The sequence below is a fragment of the Ciona robusta genome, chromosome 10 (assembly GCF_009617815.1).
Source record: "Ciona robusta chromosome 10, ASM961781v2".
In the NCBI taxonomy this organism is placed as follows: domain Eukaryota; kingdom Metazoa; phylum Chordata; class Ascidiacea; order Phlebobranchia; family Cionidae; genus Ciona; species Ciona robusta.
In genome coordinates, this window is record NC_143244.1 from 2577374 (window position 1) to 2598619 (window position 21246).

At 34.5% G+C, this 21246-nt stretch overlaps 1 protein-coding gene, 2 long non-coding RNA genes and 1 pseudogene across 3 annotated transcripts; 2 read left to right on the top strand and 2 right to left on the bottom strand.

The window, feature by feature from the left end:
- Positions 1-630: 630 nt before the first annotated feature.
- On the bottom strand, positions 631-8777 carry LOC149729509 (uncharacterized). The gene is made up of 9 exons (XM_089887408.1): positions 8349-8777; positions 7110-7224; positions 6866-6964; positions 6601-6713; positions 6037-6157; positions 5576-5655; positions 4162-4492; positions 2047-2203; positions 631-1823 (listed from the first exon to the last, which is right to left on the bottom strand). Exons 1-9 carry the CDS (start codon positions 8618-8620, stop codon positions 1663-1665), a joined length of 1449 nt encoding a protein of 482 aa, XP_089743534.1. The 5' UTR covers positions 8621-8777; the 3' UTR covers positions 631-1662.
- LOC149729510 (thioredoxin domain-containing protein 17-like) lies at positions 2311-3904 on the top strand (annotated as a pseudogene).
- A 796-nt stretch (positions 8778-9573) lies between the features above and the next one.
- On the top strand, positions 9574-13901 carry LOC149729511 (uncharacterized). Its single transcript, XR_016385928.1, has 2 exons — positions 9574-13294; positions 13600-13901. It is a non-coding gene; the product is annotated as an uncharacterized LOC149729511 (long non-coding RNA).
- Positions 13472-15029, bottom strand: LOC149729512 (uncharacterized). The gene is made up of 4 exons (XR_016385927.1): positions 14411-15029; positions 14046-14110; positions 13946-13973; positions 13472-13611 (listed from the first exon to the last, which is right to left on the bottom strand). It is a non-coding gene; the product is annotated as an uncharacterized LOC149729512 (long non-coding RNA).
- Between the last annotated feature and the right edge of the window lie 6217 nt (positions 15030-21246).

Consider the following 21246-nt stretch of genomic DNA (forward strand, 5'->3'; position numbering starts at 1 on the left):
TTATCTGGCACAGATGTATAAGATGTTTGCACCGTGGCCTATCGAATGTGTTTAGAATACATTCATGTGTGTGATAATACACAAACAGAAACCAGCGCTCTTTAGAGCCACGATTATATGAATTCCATCTTACCTTAACCTACTATATTGGATTTATTTAACGCCAGTTATGACCCGACTGTTCTTAATCCATATCTACAGCTCCTTTAACTTCATAGTAGGCTATAGGTGGGCATAAGACAGTGTATGTTTTTTCTTTATCGCCACATATGGTAGTAAGTCAAAAATATTTACACAAAAAAGTCAAAAGTATTTAACCGCATTCTCAAGATTATGAAACAGCTTTGTTGATTTTTAAAAGCACGATTATGCAATATTACGTGATCATGGTATCCATCTTTCCCCACAGTACTATAGTTTTTACCTCTTAGCCAGTAACCCCTAGCCCTAATCCTTCACTTTCCTATTCTTTCGACTTTTAATTACCTTTAGTAGGTTAAAACTATTGTAGGTGTATGTGTCATTGATCAAGACACAGATAGAACTTTGCTGAAAACCAGTGATACCTTAGGAGTAGTCAGCGTTATATCCTTGTACTGCCAGGCGTTTTTTGGCAAAACGAGGAACAAGTCTATTTTAAAGATTTAATATCGTGGTGTTACTTACGCGTGTATGACCTAATAATGAAATACTGAAATGCACGATTGTAAATCAAAATGCGTAAACAAATAGAACTTTGTTTACGCAGGTTAAAAAAGAATAATTTTAAGCGCAACCGTTAGCGCCGATTAGCGGTAGTAATATATGCTTACAGTCGGTCAGAAGAGGGCGGTATAAAACGTTTGGTCATGTATATATCGACGTCGGTTCATTTATATCATATTTGGCTTAAGTTATTGCATAAAAGTTGTTATTTTGGCAAAACTATTGTAAAAAAGATTGTTGGTATTGAACACACTGAAAACAAAAAGGAAATTATAAACAAAAGTATAGGAAAGATAATATTATTGCAAAATTGACGTATTCAGGCGTGTTAGTAAATGCATTTATGAAAAAAATGATAATGCTAAAGGGCATAACAAAACATACAGAATCGGGCATAAGTCTTAACAACAATATTTTTTATGGTGCTTCTCAACGATTTAGCTGTAACCAAAAAATTAAAACATAAATTAACAGCAAAACTTTGACAACCCAAATTCTAAATCTACATTTCTCACAACTTTTTTTAAGCATTCAACAAAAAAGTTTAACTTTTACAAACACAGTCAAATGCCTTATGAACTACCATAGTCACTAAACTGTGACCCCTTTTTTGGGTCACAAACCAAAGGTTGAGAAGCACTTAATAATTAGAGAATTTTGTTTCAGGTGTAATATTGTTGTTAAATAAGAATCCGAATTTTATTCATTACTATAAAATAAATTGAGGTCTTTGAAAACAACATTCCACGGGTTAGTTAAAGGTTTAACAACCAATCTTATTTGCTACTGCATAACTAAGAAAAAATAAAGTAACACAACAGTAACCTAAACCTTGAATTACATAATTTCATTTGATTTAAACAAGAAATATTCTAAGACTACACCGCCAATAATACAATTGCCTACAACGCAATAACAACCCACTGTAGCAGCTATAATGTCAATATAATGGGATCCTTACAATATAATGGAGTCATCACTTTTAGATAGGTTACCATTAACCGACATTTGTGTTTCAAGAAACCCTTTGACTGCTGTTCCCACGCTGTTTAAGTCAAGTAGGAAAGTGTCGTGGCCATAAATTGAATTTAACTCGTAATAAGTCACGCTGCTGTTACCTGTTAATCAATAAACACATGTGTTTAAAATTTAGTAGTGCAAATGATTATTTATTGCATGGTAGGTTGAAGTAAGATGATCCATAGTTTCATTCGCTTAAATTCTCTCATTTGGTAGTAAACAAGAATATATATACAATAACTGCTGTTTTAAAAAAAATCTGGCATTAACAGTTGATAAAAGTAATAATAATAAACAGAGCAAAGCACTATAAGTTCAAACCTGATCTTTTAAGGCCCTGTGCTAAATCCCTTTGTTGTTTAACAGGGAACAATAGATCAGTGGTTACTCCCATTACAAGCGTTGGACATTTAATGCGGGAAAGTCCGCTGCTCTCCTCATCTTCGTAAAACTCATTGATATCAAATAAATCCATAGCCTGGAACGAGAATTTCATATTAGACTGTGTATAGTAAATATGATCCACATGAAATAGAAATTGGTAAAGTTTCAACAAAGTATTACATAAGGTAGAAACTGTTGATGATGGTGCAAAAAGTTATTATGGTGGGTGGGATTCTGTAAATATTGTTATATATAAAAATTGGTTCACTTGTTTGCAGTATTGTGTTTCCATTGTAATATTCTGTTATCACACTCAATGCCAAAAAAATGAAAATGTAACTAGTCAAATCAAATAATGAAAATAGTTTTTTTTCTATGTAAAATGTTTGTTTTTTTCTGTTTAAATTGGGCGTTTGTCCTTAAAAGTAAATAGGACTGATTTGAAGATTTACTTTTAGTGTTTTAAGGCAATCACCACAAGTGTGCACAAAGGGGCATAGGCTACCAATAAAAAATAAAAATTTGTATCTTGATAGAGATGCTCAAATGTAACCTAAAGGCACTATTAAAGTTTGCCAAAACAATAAGGCTTCTCAAAAAAATTGCTTAATAAAAACCCCGCTGGAATAAAAAAAATTGGCCGTTTCAACAATGCATAGGATTTCCCATTAGAAAAAACTTCACTCAACTTTGATCGTTTCTAGTTTCTAAAATACTAAAGGGAATTCAAATTTTATTTTTGATTTTTAAGATCAAGCCCCCCCCCCCTCCTCTTCGAGAAGGCACAGCTGAAACAACTGTGTCTTCTCAAAGGTTGAACAAAATCTCCTGCATAGTATTTCTTATATTACGGTATTTCACCCTTTTTTGCTACGTCAGCATAACATGACCTGCCTTGGCCTTTTCTGACATTTTTTTGGATTCTATTTTTAGGCTACAGAAGCATTTCATAAAAGTACGAGAGAATAAAAATATAGTGCGAATGAACTATTTAAGCAGCAAACAAACAACCATGGTTTGTTTTCCACTAAAATTTCATGAATATAGCCGAGTATAGCTGACACAATAAACATAAATGTTTTTTTGTTCTTTTACTTTGGATTATCTAGCATACCTACCTAATATACCCACAATAAAATAAGTGACATACTGACATAGTACTAAATTGACCTCTATTTTTGTAATCAGACATAAGAAAAAATATATATACTTAACATAGAAACAACAAATTTGTTACAGTGGACTGCTTTTACAATGCCCAACATCCCTGATAACACGTTTGTCGAGTGGTCGGTCGCATTTGCAGCAATTTTTAATATATTTGACAGACTACACCTTTAACAATCATGAAAGAAATAAAAGTTGGTGCCCGGATTGTGTAACTAGTGAACCGATTGTTCGTAAAAGTTTGGAATTGATTAAAGACGATGATTCTTTCGTGTTTGTGTACTGTTCTGTTAGGGGGAGGGCTTTTTGAAAGGATAAATCCAATCCATTCCGAACCAATGACAAACTTAAGCTTAATGGTGTACCAACATTAATGAAGTGGGGATTTCCCAATGAAAAATTGGTGGAAGATCAAATAAGTGCAGATGTAATTCCTATTCTTTTTGAATAATATTGCTTTCATTATATTTATAAATAAACAATCAACTGTAGTCAAAAAAAACAAAAAAAAACAATGCCTAACATTTATAATACAATTCGGGTCATAACACAGTACACATAAATTTTTATAATGAAGTCTAACAGGAAACTGGCCTTTTATTAGTTACAATTGAACATTTTTTGATTGCAAAATAGCTTTACTGTAAAAACTGTAATAACTATTTTTGTTTTCAATTCTTTGCTTGAAAAGTCGTGAAATATAAAACATAGGATGATTTTCAGTAAACTGAATAAAAAATAAATTTTTATGCAACTATACATACCCATATGACTAATACCCCTCTTTAATGCAAAAGTAATATATCTAAGTGTAAAAAGAGTAATCTATCAGATTAAAGATTAATAAAGCTTGAGGGTAAAAATTTAAAAAAAGCATTCACCCACCTTTGATATATAAAGCAATGAGTTCGGATCGTACTTGGTTGCAAACTGTAGCCCCTGGTACTCAATGTATTGCTCAATCTCAAAGTTATGGCACAAAGAAGGCTCTTCCCCTGGCAACCTTAACCTCCCAAACCTTTTCTCCCACTCCAACCCACTTCTATACGTCATGGTTGCGATTTCTCTTGCCAGTTTCATCCCCTTAAGTGGGTACTCACCCTCATAATAATGTCCCACTTTCCAGTCTGGATCCTCCATAATACACCGACGTTGCAGATACCGCAATGCGATAGACGTGGGATGGGTTTTCGCACAACCAGAGATTGAAATGACCCTGGAAAAGATTTCATATATGGAAATGTATAAATATTTTCATTTGCCAATTGACAGAAATTGTTGCCTTAAAATATCTAAGATTTATCTGCAATTACATCTTTCTCTCCTTATACATCCGCTTCTTACCACAGTGATTAGGACAATTTACAAAAATTTACAGAAATATATAAATTAAAGCAGTGTATCATGAATATGAACATATAACATAACTTCTACTTCTAATAATCTCTTCAAATACAGTCGTAAAGATCGAATTAACAGCAAAATGACAGTCTCTAAAACACACTCTCAGTAAAAACTGGGAAATATTTAAAATAAAAGTCATATACATACACGATACACCCAACACATGCTGTCAAGTTGTCAGCTCTTAAATAAAGATAAATCTAAGGGTGGTATGCAGAAAGTGTAAGCACTGTTGATCATAATAGATCAAATATCATTGTCAGATTTAAGCGGTAGCCTATGCAGAGAGTATAATCAAAGTTGATTATCGATTATCGTCAAAACTTAAACAGCGAAATCAGCCGTTTAAATGTCTGGCAAGTCGCGGTGTGGCAAATTGGTAGTTTTCAGAGTTGGTAACGCGACATAAGAATCTTATAATAAGAGTGATATCTGCAAATCCAAGTCAAATAGATTGCATGGATCATTTTTATAGGTTTTATCGAAGCCTGGGCTCTTTTAGAAAAATGCGCTTCGGATTGCAGAAGTTCGATAATCGCTTCCTCCGACTTGCTGCCACACTCTCTGTACTTTTTATACTGTTTATATTGAATACCATTCTGTTTAAGGTATAAAAACAATAAGAAATTCAATTTGGCTTTTATTAAACATTTTGTCACCATTTTACTGAGAATTGCCTTCTTCGTCGAGTAATTTTTCTCGTCCATTGTTATGTCACAAACACAGAAAAGATAAACATAGATTAGCAGAGAATCACTCATTATACTTTCCGAGTTTCCGCATACCCTTTAAGTTTTCCGCTTGTTCTGCATTTAGCTAATCCATATATTCAAGCAGAAACTCAAGAATACTTTTTGCATACCACCCGAAAACTTTAAACACAAAGATTTCTAACCTTGCTACTTTATCAGGGTAAAGACTTGACATTGCAATCGAACACATTCCACCAAGTGATGAACCAACTGCTGCATAAACCTTAAAAGTTTTTTTTTTAAAGTTGAGTTGGACCATTCTGTTTCCATAATGTGCCACAACCACAAACTAGTGGCCACTGGGTTGGAGCAAATGTCTTTCACAAGGACAGATCACCTATGGCTATCAGTATGTGTATCGATGTCAGAAGTAACTTTCGATTACGAAGCAAGTGCTTAACCGCTGAGCCATAGATTCAGTAGTTCCATAGAAGTTACCATGAAATCTACAACTTTGAATTACACTAGGTTGAAATAATTGCAGCTTGCAGTATTGCCCAAGCCTAGGGACACTGACACATTCCCGCAAGTGATAGTAGTGCTTATGGGACTATTAGACAAATGCATATTATTACAACATAAACATTAATATAGCATACCATACCTTGTCAATTCCAAGATGGGTTAATAAATGCATCTGGCTTTCCACCATGTCTTTAATGCTAACCATGGGAAAATGGGTGCCGTAATATTCTCCATTTAGGGGGTTTTTGGATGAAGGGCCTCTGTAAGACACAAAGAGAAGAAAATTCCTAACGTTAGTGAAATTTATTTTACATGGGTCCCATGATGCGGCATTCCATGGTATCTGAGATGTGATAACTATTAACTAGTGCTATTGAAATCTGGAAAGTGCTGGTTTACATATACAACTAGGCAGTTGCAATATTCAGCCTTAAACAATAAGGCAGTGCTATTATGAAACACCATCATTCTACCAGTTAAAACAGTAACCTGTGCTTTTTAATTGCCTAATTTGTAATGTTGACTTTTAGTGACCACCATTCAACACTAAAATGTGGTTTTCCTATTTTGTACAGACACCCAACAGCAGGGTGAAAACTGTTTTGGGTGGAAAACACATACTCCCGAGGACTCCCCAGTACTCCTTACTGTACGCTCATGGGTACGTTGCATAAATTTATTAAATCCCCACAAAAGTTCTTACGTTGTCCCATAGCATCCACCCAGCTGATTGGCACATATCACATAGAACTTATTTGTGTCCAAAGGCCGTCCTGGTCCAATGAATTTCTCCCACCAACCAGGCTTCATGTTGTCCTATGACAAACAATGTTAGTTTAATTAGTAGTAGGTTGACATGGCATACAGGATATGCAAACAATGACAGATGAATTTTGTGGAGTGTTATGCAACTAATTGCTCGTTTGTTTAGATGTGTATGCACCTATATGACCCATAGGATCCCTCACCTCTTGACTGGCAGCGTGTGAACTTGCAGATAGACCAGTGTAAAGCAGAATAGCATTTGTGGCATTGCTGTTTAAATTTCCCCATGTTTCGTATGCAACCTGAGAATGTAAACGATTTAAATTTTATATATCCTTGCGCAGTGTGGCAATGAGAGTCCTTACAACATGGGTGTTCTGTTTCATACACCTTGTGCCCAAAATGGTTATAACTAAATTTAAAAGCATTACTAGGTTGATCGTGTACCTCAATTTCTGGCAGGACGCCATCATTATAATAAAAATGAAAAGGCTGTTTATGATGATATGTTTTGTAACCACCCTCAATCTTATGGTATGTAGGTTCGGGTCCATCTAAAAATCTGTGAAAATAAAATTTGAAACTTGGACTTTATGCACACAGTAAAAGTAGGTCACAGGAACAAATATTTACACTAAAGCTGTTTTCTGCTAAGTCATAACTTTATTTCAGTAGGGCTAAGTAAATTTAAATAACCATACCATACACAAACGGGGTCAAAATGAATTCTGTCTTGGTTTTGTTGGGTAAAAATGACGAAGTAGTTAGGCCATATATATTAATATATATATATTTTAGGTAATAATGAAGAATTTTGGTAAAAAACAATAACATTTTCATGTTGTAGGCTATTTAAATATTCTTAAATAAATATTTATAGGTCTAGTCAAAGATATTACTGCCGCTGGTGACCAGTAAAAATTTTGGTCTCAAAATGTTCCTTACGTCTCCCTGATACTCGCTGTACAATTTTTTTTAAACAACTCAGGCATTCGTATCGAAAACTAACTTTGAAAATGCGCGAAATCGTGCTGCGTCACTGTATTTTTTACACGAGCCGTCAAAGGTTAGATAATTATGTCATAGAATGCGTATTACCACCTTCAATTTATACGTTACAGATTATGTAATTTGTTAGGTTTTTTTAGATTCAAGGGTTAGGGGTTAAAAGTAGGGACATGGTAGGGATTATGGTCGGGTTAAGGGTTAGGGCTTGGGGTTTTCCCTAGCATAAAACAGTGTGAAAAACAAGATTATAACGTTCTGTAACGTACATAATATGTCACTACTGTGACGTAACATATCGCTATCGTGATGTAATAAATCATTAACTTTACACAAGTCAGGTGAATTACGGTGCCGAAGCACGTTTTCGTGCATTTTTAAAGTTAATTTTCAGCACGAACAGCCAAGTTTTTTGAAAAAAAATATACAGCGGGTATCAGGGAGATGTAAGGAACATTTTGAAACCAAAATTTTCACTGGTCACTAGCAGCAGTATTACCCTAGTCAAAAATAGACTATTTAAGAAAACAGTTTCAATGTTACACCATACACAATGATAAATAATAGAGCTTATATAAAACCCATTTTACAACAAAACCTGCCTTGCATAATACAGGTTGTACATATCCTTTGTAAAGAATAGCATGCCACTTACATGAGAGAAAAGTAAATTTACTTTACCTCCTGTTAAGGCAAGGAAAGTTAAAATTGCTGCCTCGAAATTCCACTTCTTTTGGAGGGGTTTTAACTTGTTTTAGAACTTTATAATCCGCTTCCGACATTTTAGTAACAGACGTAATTTCGTCCACGAATTTTTCGACAACTTTACCTTGCTCTTTGGGTGTTGTGTGGACGTAAGACTTAATTTGAGAGGTTTTTAACACATTAGAAGCAGCAACAGGCTCAAACAGCTTGCTTATAACGCTTGGTTTTAACAGCGATTTAAGACTCATGTTTTTTGTGTGTCTGTGTTGACATAATAATGCGGTACAATAGTTAATTAAACGTATACGTTTACATATTTTGTTTTAATAAACCTTTAAGTTTATCGGTTCTATTACGTCGTTGGTATACAATCCTGACGCAACCGACAGCAGGTTTTTGACACAAAAATGCCTTGTCCTTACGAAGACTGGTATAAATCTACATTCTAATTATAAATTATGCGGTATATATGCTAACGAACGAGCAGTTGCATAAAGCCATACACTGGCGAGGTTCTCCGAAAAGGTTGTTAATATAAACATTTTGTTTCCTTTTACTCTTTCTTCTCGCCAAACTTTTTATCTCTGGCGTATCAGGTGAAAAACGAGTTAACCTGTCTTTTGGTACTGCAGTTCTATTCTAGTAACCACACAACAACATAGCTTTCTGACTCGGGTAAAATATGCTATTTTGTGCAAGTCACGATGACGTTGCTTGGTCTGCAATGACGCAGATGTAGTTTTATTGTATCAACCAATTTACGATAACCGTAGCCTATACTGCGATAACGCTAACAGCTTTAGAGAATAAACAGTACTAGAACAAGATGTAAACCGTTAGCACATAAAATCCAATGACTACCAATCTTGTTTTATTATATTATTAAAAACGCTCCTTCACAGTCGCCGAGGACAAGGTTATATGAACAAGTAAAAGGTACCCGGGACGTTAAAGGAGAATGAAAATATATAGGCATCCATTTTACCCAATCTACTATATTCAACACTTCGAAAAGCTCTGTATTTTTAAAAGTGATCTACAAGCTGTTTTTTTGCATATATTTCTGTTTCTGACATACTTATCCTTACGCAAATGACGCTTTCCCATCATATTATGAAGAACACATGGACAAACAAATACACGCGTTACGTGCGTGTTACAGGCGTGTCATGAGCCTGATACAAAGCGTCAGTGCACATGCTGTTAAAGGGCCTAAACACACCCCAAATGTACTTCGCTTTAATCGATAGAGTGTGTTTTTCTAATTCCAACGACACCTTACTTGTTTTAGTCGGTTCTGTATAACCAAAGATATTCCAGCTTAAACACCGTGAAATTCAAAAAACTGATTTGAAAGTTGCGTGGCGAAAAAAATTGAGAAGTGTACTACCCACGTGACAAACACGTCACAAAATTGTTGAAGCGTGGCCGCTCTCATTCAGAAAGGCGAGAGGCAGTGTTTTTAGCGAAAAACGAGAGAACAAAAAAAACGCAAAAAAGCACAAAAAAAACGCAGGTTTCGCTTTTACGAATGAATCAGTCACGTGACTAGTACGTTCCTACGTCACAATCACGGAGCTCGTAGTAAAAAAAAGATAGCGCTAGAGATCACTGTTTGAGGACGAATATCTCCGCCTATACTGGACCAATTTTAATAAGCAAAGTATTTTTGGGATCAATAAAACGGTTGCTTTATGAATCTACCATAAAAAATAAAAGTGACGTGGGGTGTGTTTAGGCCCTTTAAGTGTTGTGCGTACCAAAGTTAGTATAGACCAAGTTAGGAAACGGCGCTCGTTACCGCCATTACGGAGCCCACAGAGCGTGAATCGCCTATACAAATGCATGGACGGCATGTTTTCATTTAGTTCTTGTAAGCGATACAAAGCTAGAAAACACGTATAGCGGTTGTTTTAACGTTTAAAATATAATTTCTAATATAAATCTTGTTATATAATATTAAATCTAGGAATTAATGTGAAGTAAATTAATATTTTGACTGGTTTTCGGCGTACAGTGTGGTTTAACAGGGTACTTTACGTTGGCGATTAAAACTAGCAGAAATCAGCTTAGTTTACATAATAGTATATGATCATACCTACGAATCTACAGAGCCATTCTTTACTACATTTATAACCCAACATGAGTGGACATGCAGCTCCAAACTGCTTAAGTACTAGCAGATAAGGTGTTCACGTTCTCCGATTTCATAAAGACCCCGAACGCAGAAAAGGTAGCTTACTAATTCAAGCAGAGGACCAAAAATAGTAACTCAGTATTGTTTTCCTCAATGTCATTTCGATATTAGGCAAATTTTACACAGATACCTTAAGTTTCGTTGCCGGGTATACGTGTTAAGTTTGTGAGCCAAAAAGTAAAATCACGGCAATTTACATGCAAAACTGCAGCTAGATACACCAGTTTATGGTAATGTTATGCGTTTTTGCTTGTATTTTTATATTTTAAACATGTTCTTTTTTTATTTTGGTTAGTAAACTTGATATTTTCTGTTTTTTTACTCTTTAATCGATTGAGTGTTTAATAAAAGTTGATTATTTTTGTGAAGTTTATTATTGTGATAAGATATAACAGTAGTAGAAAGCAATTTTTACGCGCAGAAGTGCTTGGTTTTAAAAAATCGCAATATTTAAACGAAAAACAGCACCCAGCAATGATAGAATGCTATGCCGTGGGCTCCGTAATGGTGACGTCTATGACGTCATAGACGCGCGACAATGGATAACAAGACTCGTTGTTTTACAATCCGTTTCCTAACTTGGTCTATATACTAACTTTGGTACGGCATAGCATTTTATCATTGCTGGCTGCTGTTTTTCGTTTAAATATTGCGATTTTTTAAAAACCAAGCACTTCTGCGCGTAAAAATGGCGATCTACTAATGTTATATCTTATCACAATAATAAACCTCACAAAAATAATCAACTTTTATTGAACACTTAATCGATTAAAGAGTAAAAAAAACAGAAAATATCAAGTTTACTAACCAAAAACATAAAAGAACATGTTTAAAATATAAAAATACAAACAAAAACGCATAAAATTACCATAAACTGGTGTATCTAGCTGCAGTTTTGCATGTAAATTGCCGTGATTTTACTTCATGGCTCACAAACTTAACACGTATACCCGGCAACGAAACTTAAGGTATCTTTGTAAAATTTGCCTAATATCGAAGTGACATTGAGGAAAACAATACTGAGTTACTATTTTTTGTCCTCTGCTTGAATTAGTAAGCTACCTTTTCCGCGTTCCGGGTCTTTATGAAATCGGAAAACGCGAACACCTTATCTGCTAGTACTTAAGCAGTTTGGAGCTGCATGTCCACTCATGTTGGATTATAAATGTAGTAAAGAATGGTTCTGTAGGTTTGTAGGTATGATCATATACTATTATGTAAACTAAGCTGATTGCTGCTTGTCTTAATCGCCAACGTAAAGTATCCTGTTAAACCACACTGTACGCCGAAAACCAGTCAAAATATTAATTTACACCACATTAATTCCTAGATTTTATATTGTATAACAAGATTTATATTAGAAATTATATTTTAAATGTTAAAACAACCGCTATACGTGTTTTCTAGCTTTGTATCGCTTACAAGAACTAAATGAACACATGTCAACCATGCATTTGTATGGGCGATTCACGCTCTGTGGGCTCCGTAATGGCGGACACGAGCGCCGTTTCCTAACTTGGTCTATACTAACTTTGGTGCGTACCAAAGTAGTAGTATAGACCAAGTTACAAAATAGATTGTAAAACAATCAATCTTGTTTTTCATTGCCCCGGCTTGGACGTCATAGTAGGCATAGTATTTTATCATTGTTGGGTGCTGTTTTTTGTCATAATATTAGGAATTTTTAAGAACCAAACACTTCTGCGCGTAAAAATGGTCTTCTATACTAACGTTATATCTTATCACAACAATAAACCTCAGATAAATAATCAACTTTATTAAACAGTCCATCAACTAAACAGTAAAAAAGAAAATTTCAAGTATAGCCTACAACTAAAAACATAAAAGCAGAGCCATAGAAATACCGAGTAGTCCAACCCATTGTTACGTCAAACACAAATTGAACGGCAATTTGGGTTCAAAATAACACAGTAGGTCAGCGGTTCCCAACCTTTTTGGTGCCGTGACCCTTTTATAACATTTGCCAAGTTGCGGTGACCCCAAGGATAAAATTAGTTGGGTCGCTTTTGAAAGTTATGTAGGCTAGGCTACCTATCGTAGGCTACCTATGGTTGATGCCGGGAATGCAATAAAATCGCGACCTCAAGTCCAACTTTTGCTTAAATGCATTTCAGCAATCAGCAATTAAATTTTTATTTTCATGGTAAAAGAGTCTGGACCACGCTCATACAAGTTGGTTTTAAATGAAAATTTACACTTAATAAATACTATCTGTGGTAATTTTTTGTGAAAAAAATATTTAGTTTGGCCAAAAAAACGTTTTAAAAAGTGCCAAAAAATTCGCCTATTGTTGCGTCACTCGCGGGCACTATGACGTAAATTACGTCACGATCTTTTCTAATCGATCAGCTGATTTAGGCTTTGCTGTTTGCAGCAAAACAGAGTGTATTTAAATTAGGAAATATGCGTAGGTATTGCCGTGGCCTGATTTTAGTTTAAAATTAATATTTTTTAAAATTGTTTGTAAGTGTATTACACTATTTAAATTTGTCAGTTAACAATAATGTAAAAGTGTCAGTGAGTGATGTATAGTCAGGTAGAAGTATTTCATCTAATGAAGTGACATAAGTGAAGATCCTAGTCCACTAGCAATAGGTACTGAGCCTTTCCAGTTTGAACCTGTACTTCCAGCAAGTGTTGGGGAAGTAGACAGGCCAAGACCATGGAAAATAAGTGAAGCTGAGCAAATCAACAACACAATTTGGTGGGTTGACCAAGAATAGCATCTATTAAAAAAATGTGACATTTAATGAGTCTGTTGGTTAAAGTTTGCACTGTCTTTTTTCCTGAATTTGTTGAAATTTGTGTAAACAGATATGTGTTGCAAATATGATATTCTTGACTGAGACCTGAGCATGGAATACAAATTTAGTGAAATCAATTTACTCTAGTATAGTATTTATTGTTGATTTGTTGGCCTTCATACCAAAAAGTTGGTCAATCACATGTTTATGGTGTTATTTTTTTAGACAGTATCGCTACACAGCTGATCAGAACTTTGTTCGATAGGTACCGGAATGACTGGAAAAGGAAAACAGAAAGGTTCCATCAGTACTGATTGACTGGAAAAGGAAAACAGAAAGGTTCAATCAGTACTGATCAAAAGTATAAGCGAACAACATTATAGTGACAGTTCAACAACATTTGCAAGAATTTTTCATCATTCAGTTTTGAATGGTCTTGTTTCATACAAAATGTGATTCATGCAAGAGTTATGTTGTTTTAAATTAAGTACATTCAACATTGCAAGAAATACATATTTAAGTATTGGATTATTTTCCTTGTTTTGAATAAAGAATACTTGTACCAGATGGTGGATCTGTTCTTCTGCGCTCTCCAAATAAATGCTACTTACTTGATCCGAACAAGTTTCCTTGCATATCCTAATGAGAACATATCATAGTAAAATCATCTGAAGTAAAATGTGCACTACAAATATGAGATGACCCGCATACCAATGTAATGTTGCTTGCTTTTTTCTAAGCCCCGCTCTTCCTTTTGAAAATGAAAACACACACACCTATATATATATATATACTTATTATTACTTTAGTCATTCTTGTCTTGCTATTTTAAACAAAACACCTATCAGGCATGATTACTCGGCTTATGGTAAACTCCTATATGGTAACTTTAAATACAGATATAAATATAGTCTATGCCATATAGAGAAAAAAGAAAAAGAATTTAAAATCGGAACCCTAGAAAGTCACGAAAACTAATTCTCCACTAAGCTTGGTAGGCTATTTTGTGTGGTTATACACGGATCCCTAGGAAATAGTTTCCAATAAGTTGCTAAAGCCACAAGTACTGTTAATACCTTAAAAAACGTTTTGATTTGCTTATCTATCAAAACTGCACCAATAAACGATAAACCGCCGATAGGCCGGGTTTTCCCCATAAACGAAATATTGCATTGTGACGTCACAGTGCCCGCGAGTGACGTTTATTACAACTTTGAAATTTGATTTTTTAAACGTTCATAACTTTTAAATTAAAGCGAATTTTCACAAACTGGCTGTTAATTTAGCATCAGTAGACACAAAACTTTATTCTTATGCAAAAAAATGCGCAACCATGAGAACCGTGGGCCGGACTCTTAAAGGCCTTTGTGACGTAATGAATTACCTGAAATCAAACGAGTAAATCCAGTAATTTTTCATGGCCGCTAAACTGCCGTTAAAATCTTACTTTCCGAACATATTTGCCATTATTAAACGAAAATCCTGTAATGAGGCCCAGGGTGTTCTGGTTTGTCTAGTACTCTAGTAAAATCGCGGTGCGCTCTGTGGTGGGCTGCCCTATGTTAGGAGTTAACTTTCTAAATTTCTAAACTAATGAAATTCTAAACTTCTCAGAAGGCCTCAGGTGACCCCAGGCAAATTGTCAGGCGACCCCAGTTGGGGTCGCGACCCACAGGTTGGGAACCGCTGCAGTAGGTATACGGAAAATGTATGTTTTTCGGTAAATTACAAAAAAAACTTTGGCCTAAAGACAAATTTAAAACTTAAAAAAATGTAAAAAACATGTGTTATTTGTTTCTTCGGCAAAAAAGTCAAAAAATAAAATTAGAAGCGGTTGATTTGCGATATTTTAGTCATTTAATGCGTCTAAATTTATATTTTTTTTTCTAAACAAGCGATCATGGATTAAATGAATCGGAACGGCTTAAACTGATTAAGTAGGGTGGGGGGAGATGGAACACATAATTTCCAAATAGCCTGATTGTGTTTTAAAGAATTAACAAAGGTCTGAGGAAGTCGCAAGGATACGGTTTCATAATTCTTTGAATTTTATTTGTTTACTACCAAATGAAAGAGAAAACAAAATAAAAAGGTGTCCCATCTTCCCCCACCCTACTATATTAATTAATCCTTTTACTACAACGGTCGACTGGGCTCGATCAAAAACAAATCTGAAGTAACCAACAAAACGGGTTCTAGTCGCCATTGGTGACTGTAGAGCAGTAGGCAGAATGTATTTATACATGTATTATAACTAATGAAACTTATGACGTATATGAGGATTGAGTGATTGGTAAAGAATATATGTAAATACGCTTTGTACAACTCCTGTACCATGTGTTTATTGTAAACTTACACTAGTTAACATTGTCGTCGCTTAAAAACGTTACTTTGTTTTTATGAATTTGGACAAACCGTAATCACGCAGTAGCCTAGTTAGTTAATGTTAAAGGTCAATATTAATCATATAATGTTTAATTAAAAATAATGTTTCAATTACGATAAATGATAATAAGGTATAAGAGTAGTGTTTTTGATGCGTCCCCACTTAATGAATGAATGTAACTTACTTTATCCTCGCGTGGCCGGAAAACGACAGTCGTTATAACACGGGTGTGCACCTCGCGCCAGCTTACGAGTTACCAAGTATGTTACTTTGTGGGTGATTATTTTTTTGGATTTTTTATTTTTTTATTTATTTATTTTTTTTATGTATGGCTGATAATTTGGACAACCCATTAGTGACCACTGGGTTGGAGCAATTGCCGTTAAGTGTCTTGCTCAAGGACACATACGCCCACAATGGTAGCAGCGACGAGCCTTGAACCCATTACCTCTGGGTTAGAGGCAGGCGCGCTAACCACTACGCCACGGCGCCGGGCGTTAAATGGAAATAGTTTAATTTAGGCGTGAATCGTTGTGAGGATTCCTTATCTCACCAACACGTGCGGCCCAGACAGACAGTATAACCGCTGTCTCGACAAACCTGGTTACTGGATCTACTGGCCTAACGGTTATGGCACCCGCTATTATAGCCTAATATCCCGGGTTCGTACACCGCCTGCCGTAACAATTCTTTTGGATTTATTTTCTTTTAATAAGAGGTATAGGGACTAATACTATATACACTTTTTATTTATATTTGCGCACTAACGTAAACAAAGCCAAAAGTTACCGATTACTGTGATACCAACAGGTTCCCGATGCATGGCAGTTTACTGACTCGCAAGCGTTATGATCATTAATTACTCATTAATTGGACGATTTTATGCACTATGGTTATGAGACTAAGCTTAGTTGGAATTAATGTATCGAATACAATCGATTAATCAATGTTAAAGTACATTTTAACCACCAATTAGCGCCTTAAACAGACATAAAAGTAATTACTCGCTAATTAGGCGACCGTATGCAGTATGGTTTATAAAACTAAGCTTAAACAAAATATTTTTTAGAGTACAATCATTTTATCACAGTATCAAAAAAAGTGCATTTTGAATTTGGCGAATTTGATTAAACAGTAAAGTAATCGTTAATTAATTTTTGCATGTAAATTGCCGTAATTTTACTTTTTTGGCTCACAAACTTAACACGTATACCCGGCAACGAAACTTAAGTATAGTACAATGGGGGAAGATGGGACACTTAAGCACAAGTTGCCAAATATTTCCAAAATCAAAATAGATGACGGTTTTTGGGTAATACCACGAATTAGTACTATCATTCCTTTATTAATTGACACCAAATTTTACAAATTCGAAAACACACAGGATAAGATGGGACAGATTAAAGTCATTGTTAATTTTGATTAATAAGTGTATTTATAAAAAGGAATATACGTAAATACCATGAAATAATACTGTACGAAAAAATTAGGTTTAAACATTCTTTTTCTTGCTCTACTGCTATAGTTTTTAACATGTTACCCATACCTTATATTATTGCATAACAATAGGTAATGTTCGAACTTCAATGAATAAATATTGTATCCTACAAATGTATATGAACTTGTAATAACATAAAATTGATAATAACTGTTGATAAAGATTTTATTTTTGCTACAAATTGGATATTACTACTTAGTTTTTGGCACAAGCCACTTCTTATAAATTTACACCAAGTGCAAATGACCAAATTCCGAATATATTTTCAAAATATTATCTTTTTAATATATCAGTATCTTATAGTAGTTGAAAACCTCCTGAGGTATAAATTACTTAATTAAAAGCAAATCTTCCAAAGTTTGGCAATGAAAACATACAAAACTACAATGTGTGGGAAGATGGAACTCTAAATTGAAATGTATTTACATTAGCAGTATTCTGCAACTTGTAGTTATAACCTACCGAGTTTAACAGGCGGTGCTAGTTTCTTTGCCATGTAAACTTCATATATATAACGTTAAACCGATATTTTGTTGTTGTTTTTATCTCAAATTAAAGTCATATTGACCCCTGCCTATTTTCTTCATGCTTAATCTTAGTGTTTTTTTTACAAAACTAAAACTAGTTTTATGAGACAAAATCAAACTGTACGAAATATTCAAGGTTGTTTTATGAAGCTATGAAACTAGTTTAATCGTTCGCACACGCAAACTAAAAAAATCTTCGGCTTTACTATGATTTAGCGAGCATTAAAAAATAGCACCTTACTATTTCGCATTTTTTTACCTGTTTAAAGTATACTGTTTATATTTTACATATTTTTTTCATATTTAAAAACAGTAATCAGCTTTGTCGGGCGTTTTATAAAGTCGTGATAATACTGTCGAATAATTCTGTAACCTTATTTTCCTGATAATCATTAAATGGGGGTCCGTAAAAAGAAAATTAAAAAAAGTCTCGTCTGACAAAGCGTCCCATCTTCCCCCACCCTACTATATGAAAAAAAAAGATAATATATAGAGAACAAATTTGAAATTCAGTCACTTGCACTTGGAGATAATTTATGAGAATAAGTGGCTCGTTCGAAAAACAGTGTAGTAAAACCCAATTTGAAGCAAAAATACTTTAATAATAGTTATAGTGGGGTTGGGGAAGATGGGACACCTTTTCTTTCTATTTTCTTGACCCATTTAGCAGTAAACGAAGAACATTCAAAGCATTATAAAACTATATCCTCACGACTTCCACAGACCATTGTTAATTGTTTAAAACGCGATCAGGATATTTGGATATTATGCACTAAAGGTGTCCCATCTTCCCCACAGTACTATTATAAATATTATCAACTTTCTGTTATTACAAGTTCATATGCATTTGTACTTTACAATATTTATCAATTAAAGTTCTAGCAATAGGTGCCTAAATGTCCAATCTTTCCCCACTCTACTATATATTTTAAATGTTAAAACAACCTGCCTCTGTATCGCTTACAAGCACCAAGTAAACACACGCCTGCTATGCTTTTATATCGGCGATTCACGCTGTGTGACATCTGTAATGGCGGACACAATCGCGGTTACCTGACGTTGTGACGAACAATATTTTGGATGTGAAAACGTAAAGATGTGCAGAGCAAAAGAAGATTCTTTCTGGGTAATAACTATGATGAAACCACCGAAACTCGTAAGTGCGTTGTGCGAATTTATTTTTAACCGACTCTGTGTCATCACCTAACGGTGGATGAACTTCTACTACTTATGAGATTAATCGTGAATCGATTGCGAACAAAAATTGACAAATCTTAATAACAAATAACAATGAAAGCTGTAGTTCGTTGTAATTGAACATAGCTACATAATATGCTGACTTGGCACTTTTTCCTTAATGGTTATTTTTTGGCATTTTTCTATTTTAAAATCATTAGGTTTAAAAATATGCTGAGTCAGCATAATTTGGTATGTATGTTCAATCGAAAAACTAAAACGTAATGAAGTCTAAGTTTTACAATCTTTTTTTACATATTCTTGAATAAGAAGCATTCATTATACCAAATTAGCAATGAAATTTAAATTTTCTTAAGTATTTTACAAACTAGGAACAATCAAAGTTGAGTAAAAATTTTCTAATCGGAAATCCCATGCATTGTTAAAACAGCCTATTTTTCTGCTTCAGCATTTTTTTCACGCGTTTTTTTGAAACCGTATCGTTTGGGCAAACTTTAATTGGGTTTTAGGTTACATTTGAGCAAAATTTGATTTCAGCATTTCTAACCATATACAATTTTTATTTTTTGTTGGTATGCCCTTCTAATAAACTGTATTTTAATATTTTTTCTTACCTTTTTAATTTTTACATACTTCAAGCAAATCTTTTTGTTGTGCCATAGATACTTCAATACGTATTAGAGTATCTATGATTGTACCACTTGAAAAACCACAGAAATCACTTACGTGTCTTAAAGACCGTAAACACACCCGACCTCACCTTCATTTTTTGTGGTAAATTTAGGAGCGACTTTTTATTGATTCCAAAAATACTTTGCTTATTAAAATTGGTCCAGTATGGGCGGAGATATTCGTCCTCAAACAGTGATCTCTAGCGCTATCTTTTTTTACTACGAGCTCCGTGATTGTGACCTAGAACCTACTAGTCACGTGACTGATTCATTCGTAAAAGCAGAACCTGCGTTTTCGCTGAAAACACTGCCTCTCGCCTTTCTGAATGATAGCGGCCACGCTTTAACAATTTTGTGACGTAATTCATCACGTGGGTAGTACCATAGATGCCTATCTATGGCAGTACACTTTTTATTTTTTTCGCATCGCAATTTTCAAATCAGTTTTATGAATTTAAGCTGGAATATTTTTAGTTATACAGAACCACAGAAATAAAAAAGAGTAGAACGCGCAACTTTCCAAAACCGTGATATATTCTTTTTTCTATTCACGTGACCACCAACTCCGTCCCCATTTCGCTTGGTCTCAATTGTAAAAGATGGGCGCATGGTAGTTTTAGGAGGTTTTAGCTGTTTATTTCAAAAACTACACCAACTATTCAAGTTTATTAGGCCAGTTTAGTTATTTGATAGGTTAACGCTTACAGTTTACCACTTCTTAGGAAATTTAATTATTTAATAATTTTAATTAAAAACCTTCAAGCCAACGGTTTGTTAGAAATATTTGTATATTAGAAAATAGTTGTTTTGCCCTATAACTTTAAATCAAGTCATAAAATGAAGAAAAACTACATAAAACGCCCTCGAATCCATTGACTACAATAGTAAATGGGCACGACCCGCAAGAGAGAGAGAGTGTATCACCTCTCTTCTTTGCCGACATTGGAGATGTGCGTTCTATTCTTTTTTATTTCTGTGTCCGATTAAAAGGAGTAAGGTGTCGGTGGAATTAGAAAAACACACTCTATCTATTAAAGCGATGTACATTTGGGTATGTTTAGGCTCTTTAGAAACCGGAAGCAAAGATTATGAGATCATGGTTTTTGTTTTGTCTTTCTTTTACAATCTCTTTTATGGCCCTTGAGCTTGCATAGTCAAGTTAATGCGCTGCGAAAATGCACAAACACTTATCTTGTATGTATACGTATCTTGTACAGCAAGCAGACAGGCATGTTTTCTGAGAAAGCGACGTTAATTTTCTTGAAAGATATTTTGCTGATGACGTTTTATACAAACAAACCGAGTCATGTTGTGTTTAACTTAAAGTGCTGATAAGTCAAACAGAAGGGTTAATGTTTTCTTTGGACTTGAACGTTTTTTCATTATACAGTATTACATTATTGGCACATGATTCTTTACGTTTACACTGACCAAACGTTTAGCCTATATTGATTTATTTGCGACCTCAAAGAATCAGGGAATGCTATACGCAAAATTCAAAAAACACCCTAATGACAGAAAAGGCAAAAATTATCAAATGGCAGCATTTGAAACTGCTGTTTGGAGTCCGCTGTTTAAGAATATAAGTTGACGCACGGCCTACTAGAGTTCATTTGACTCCTGAACAAGCGAC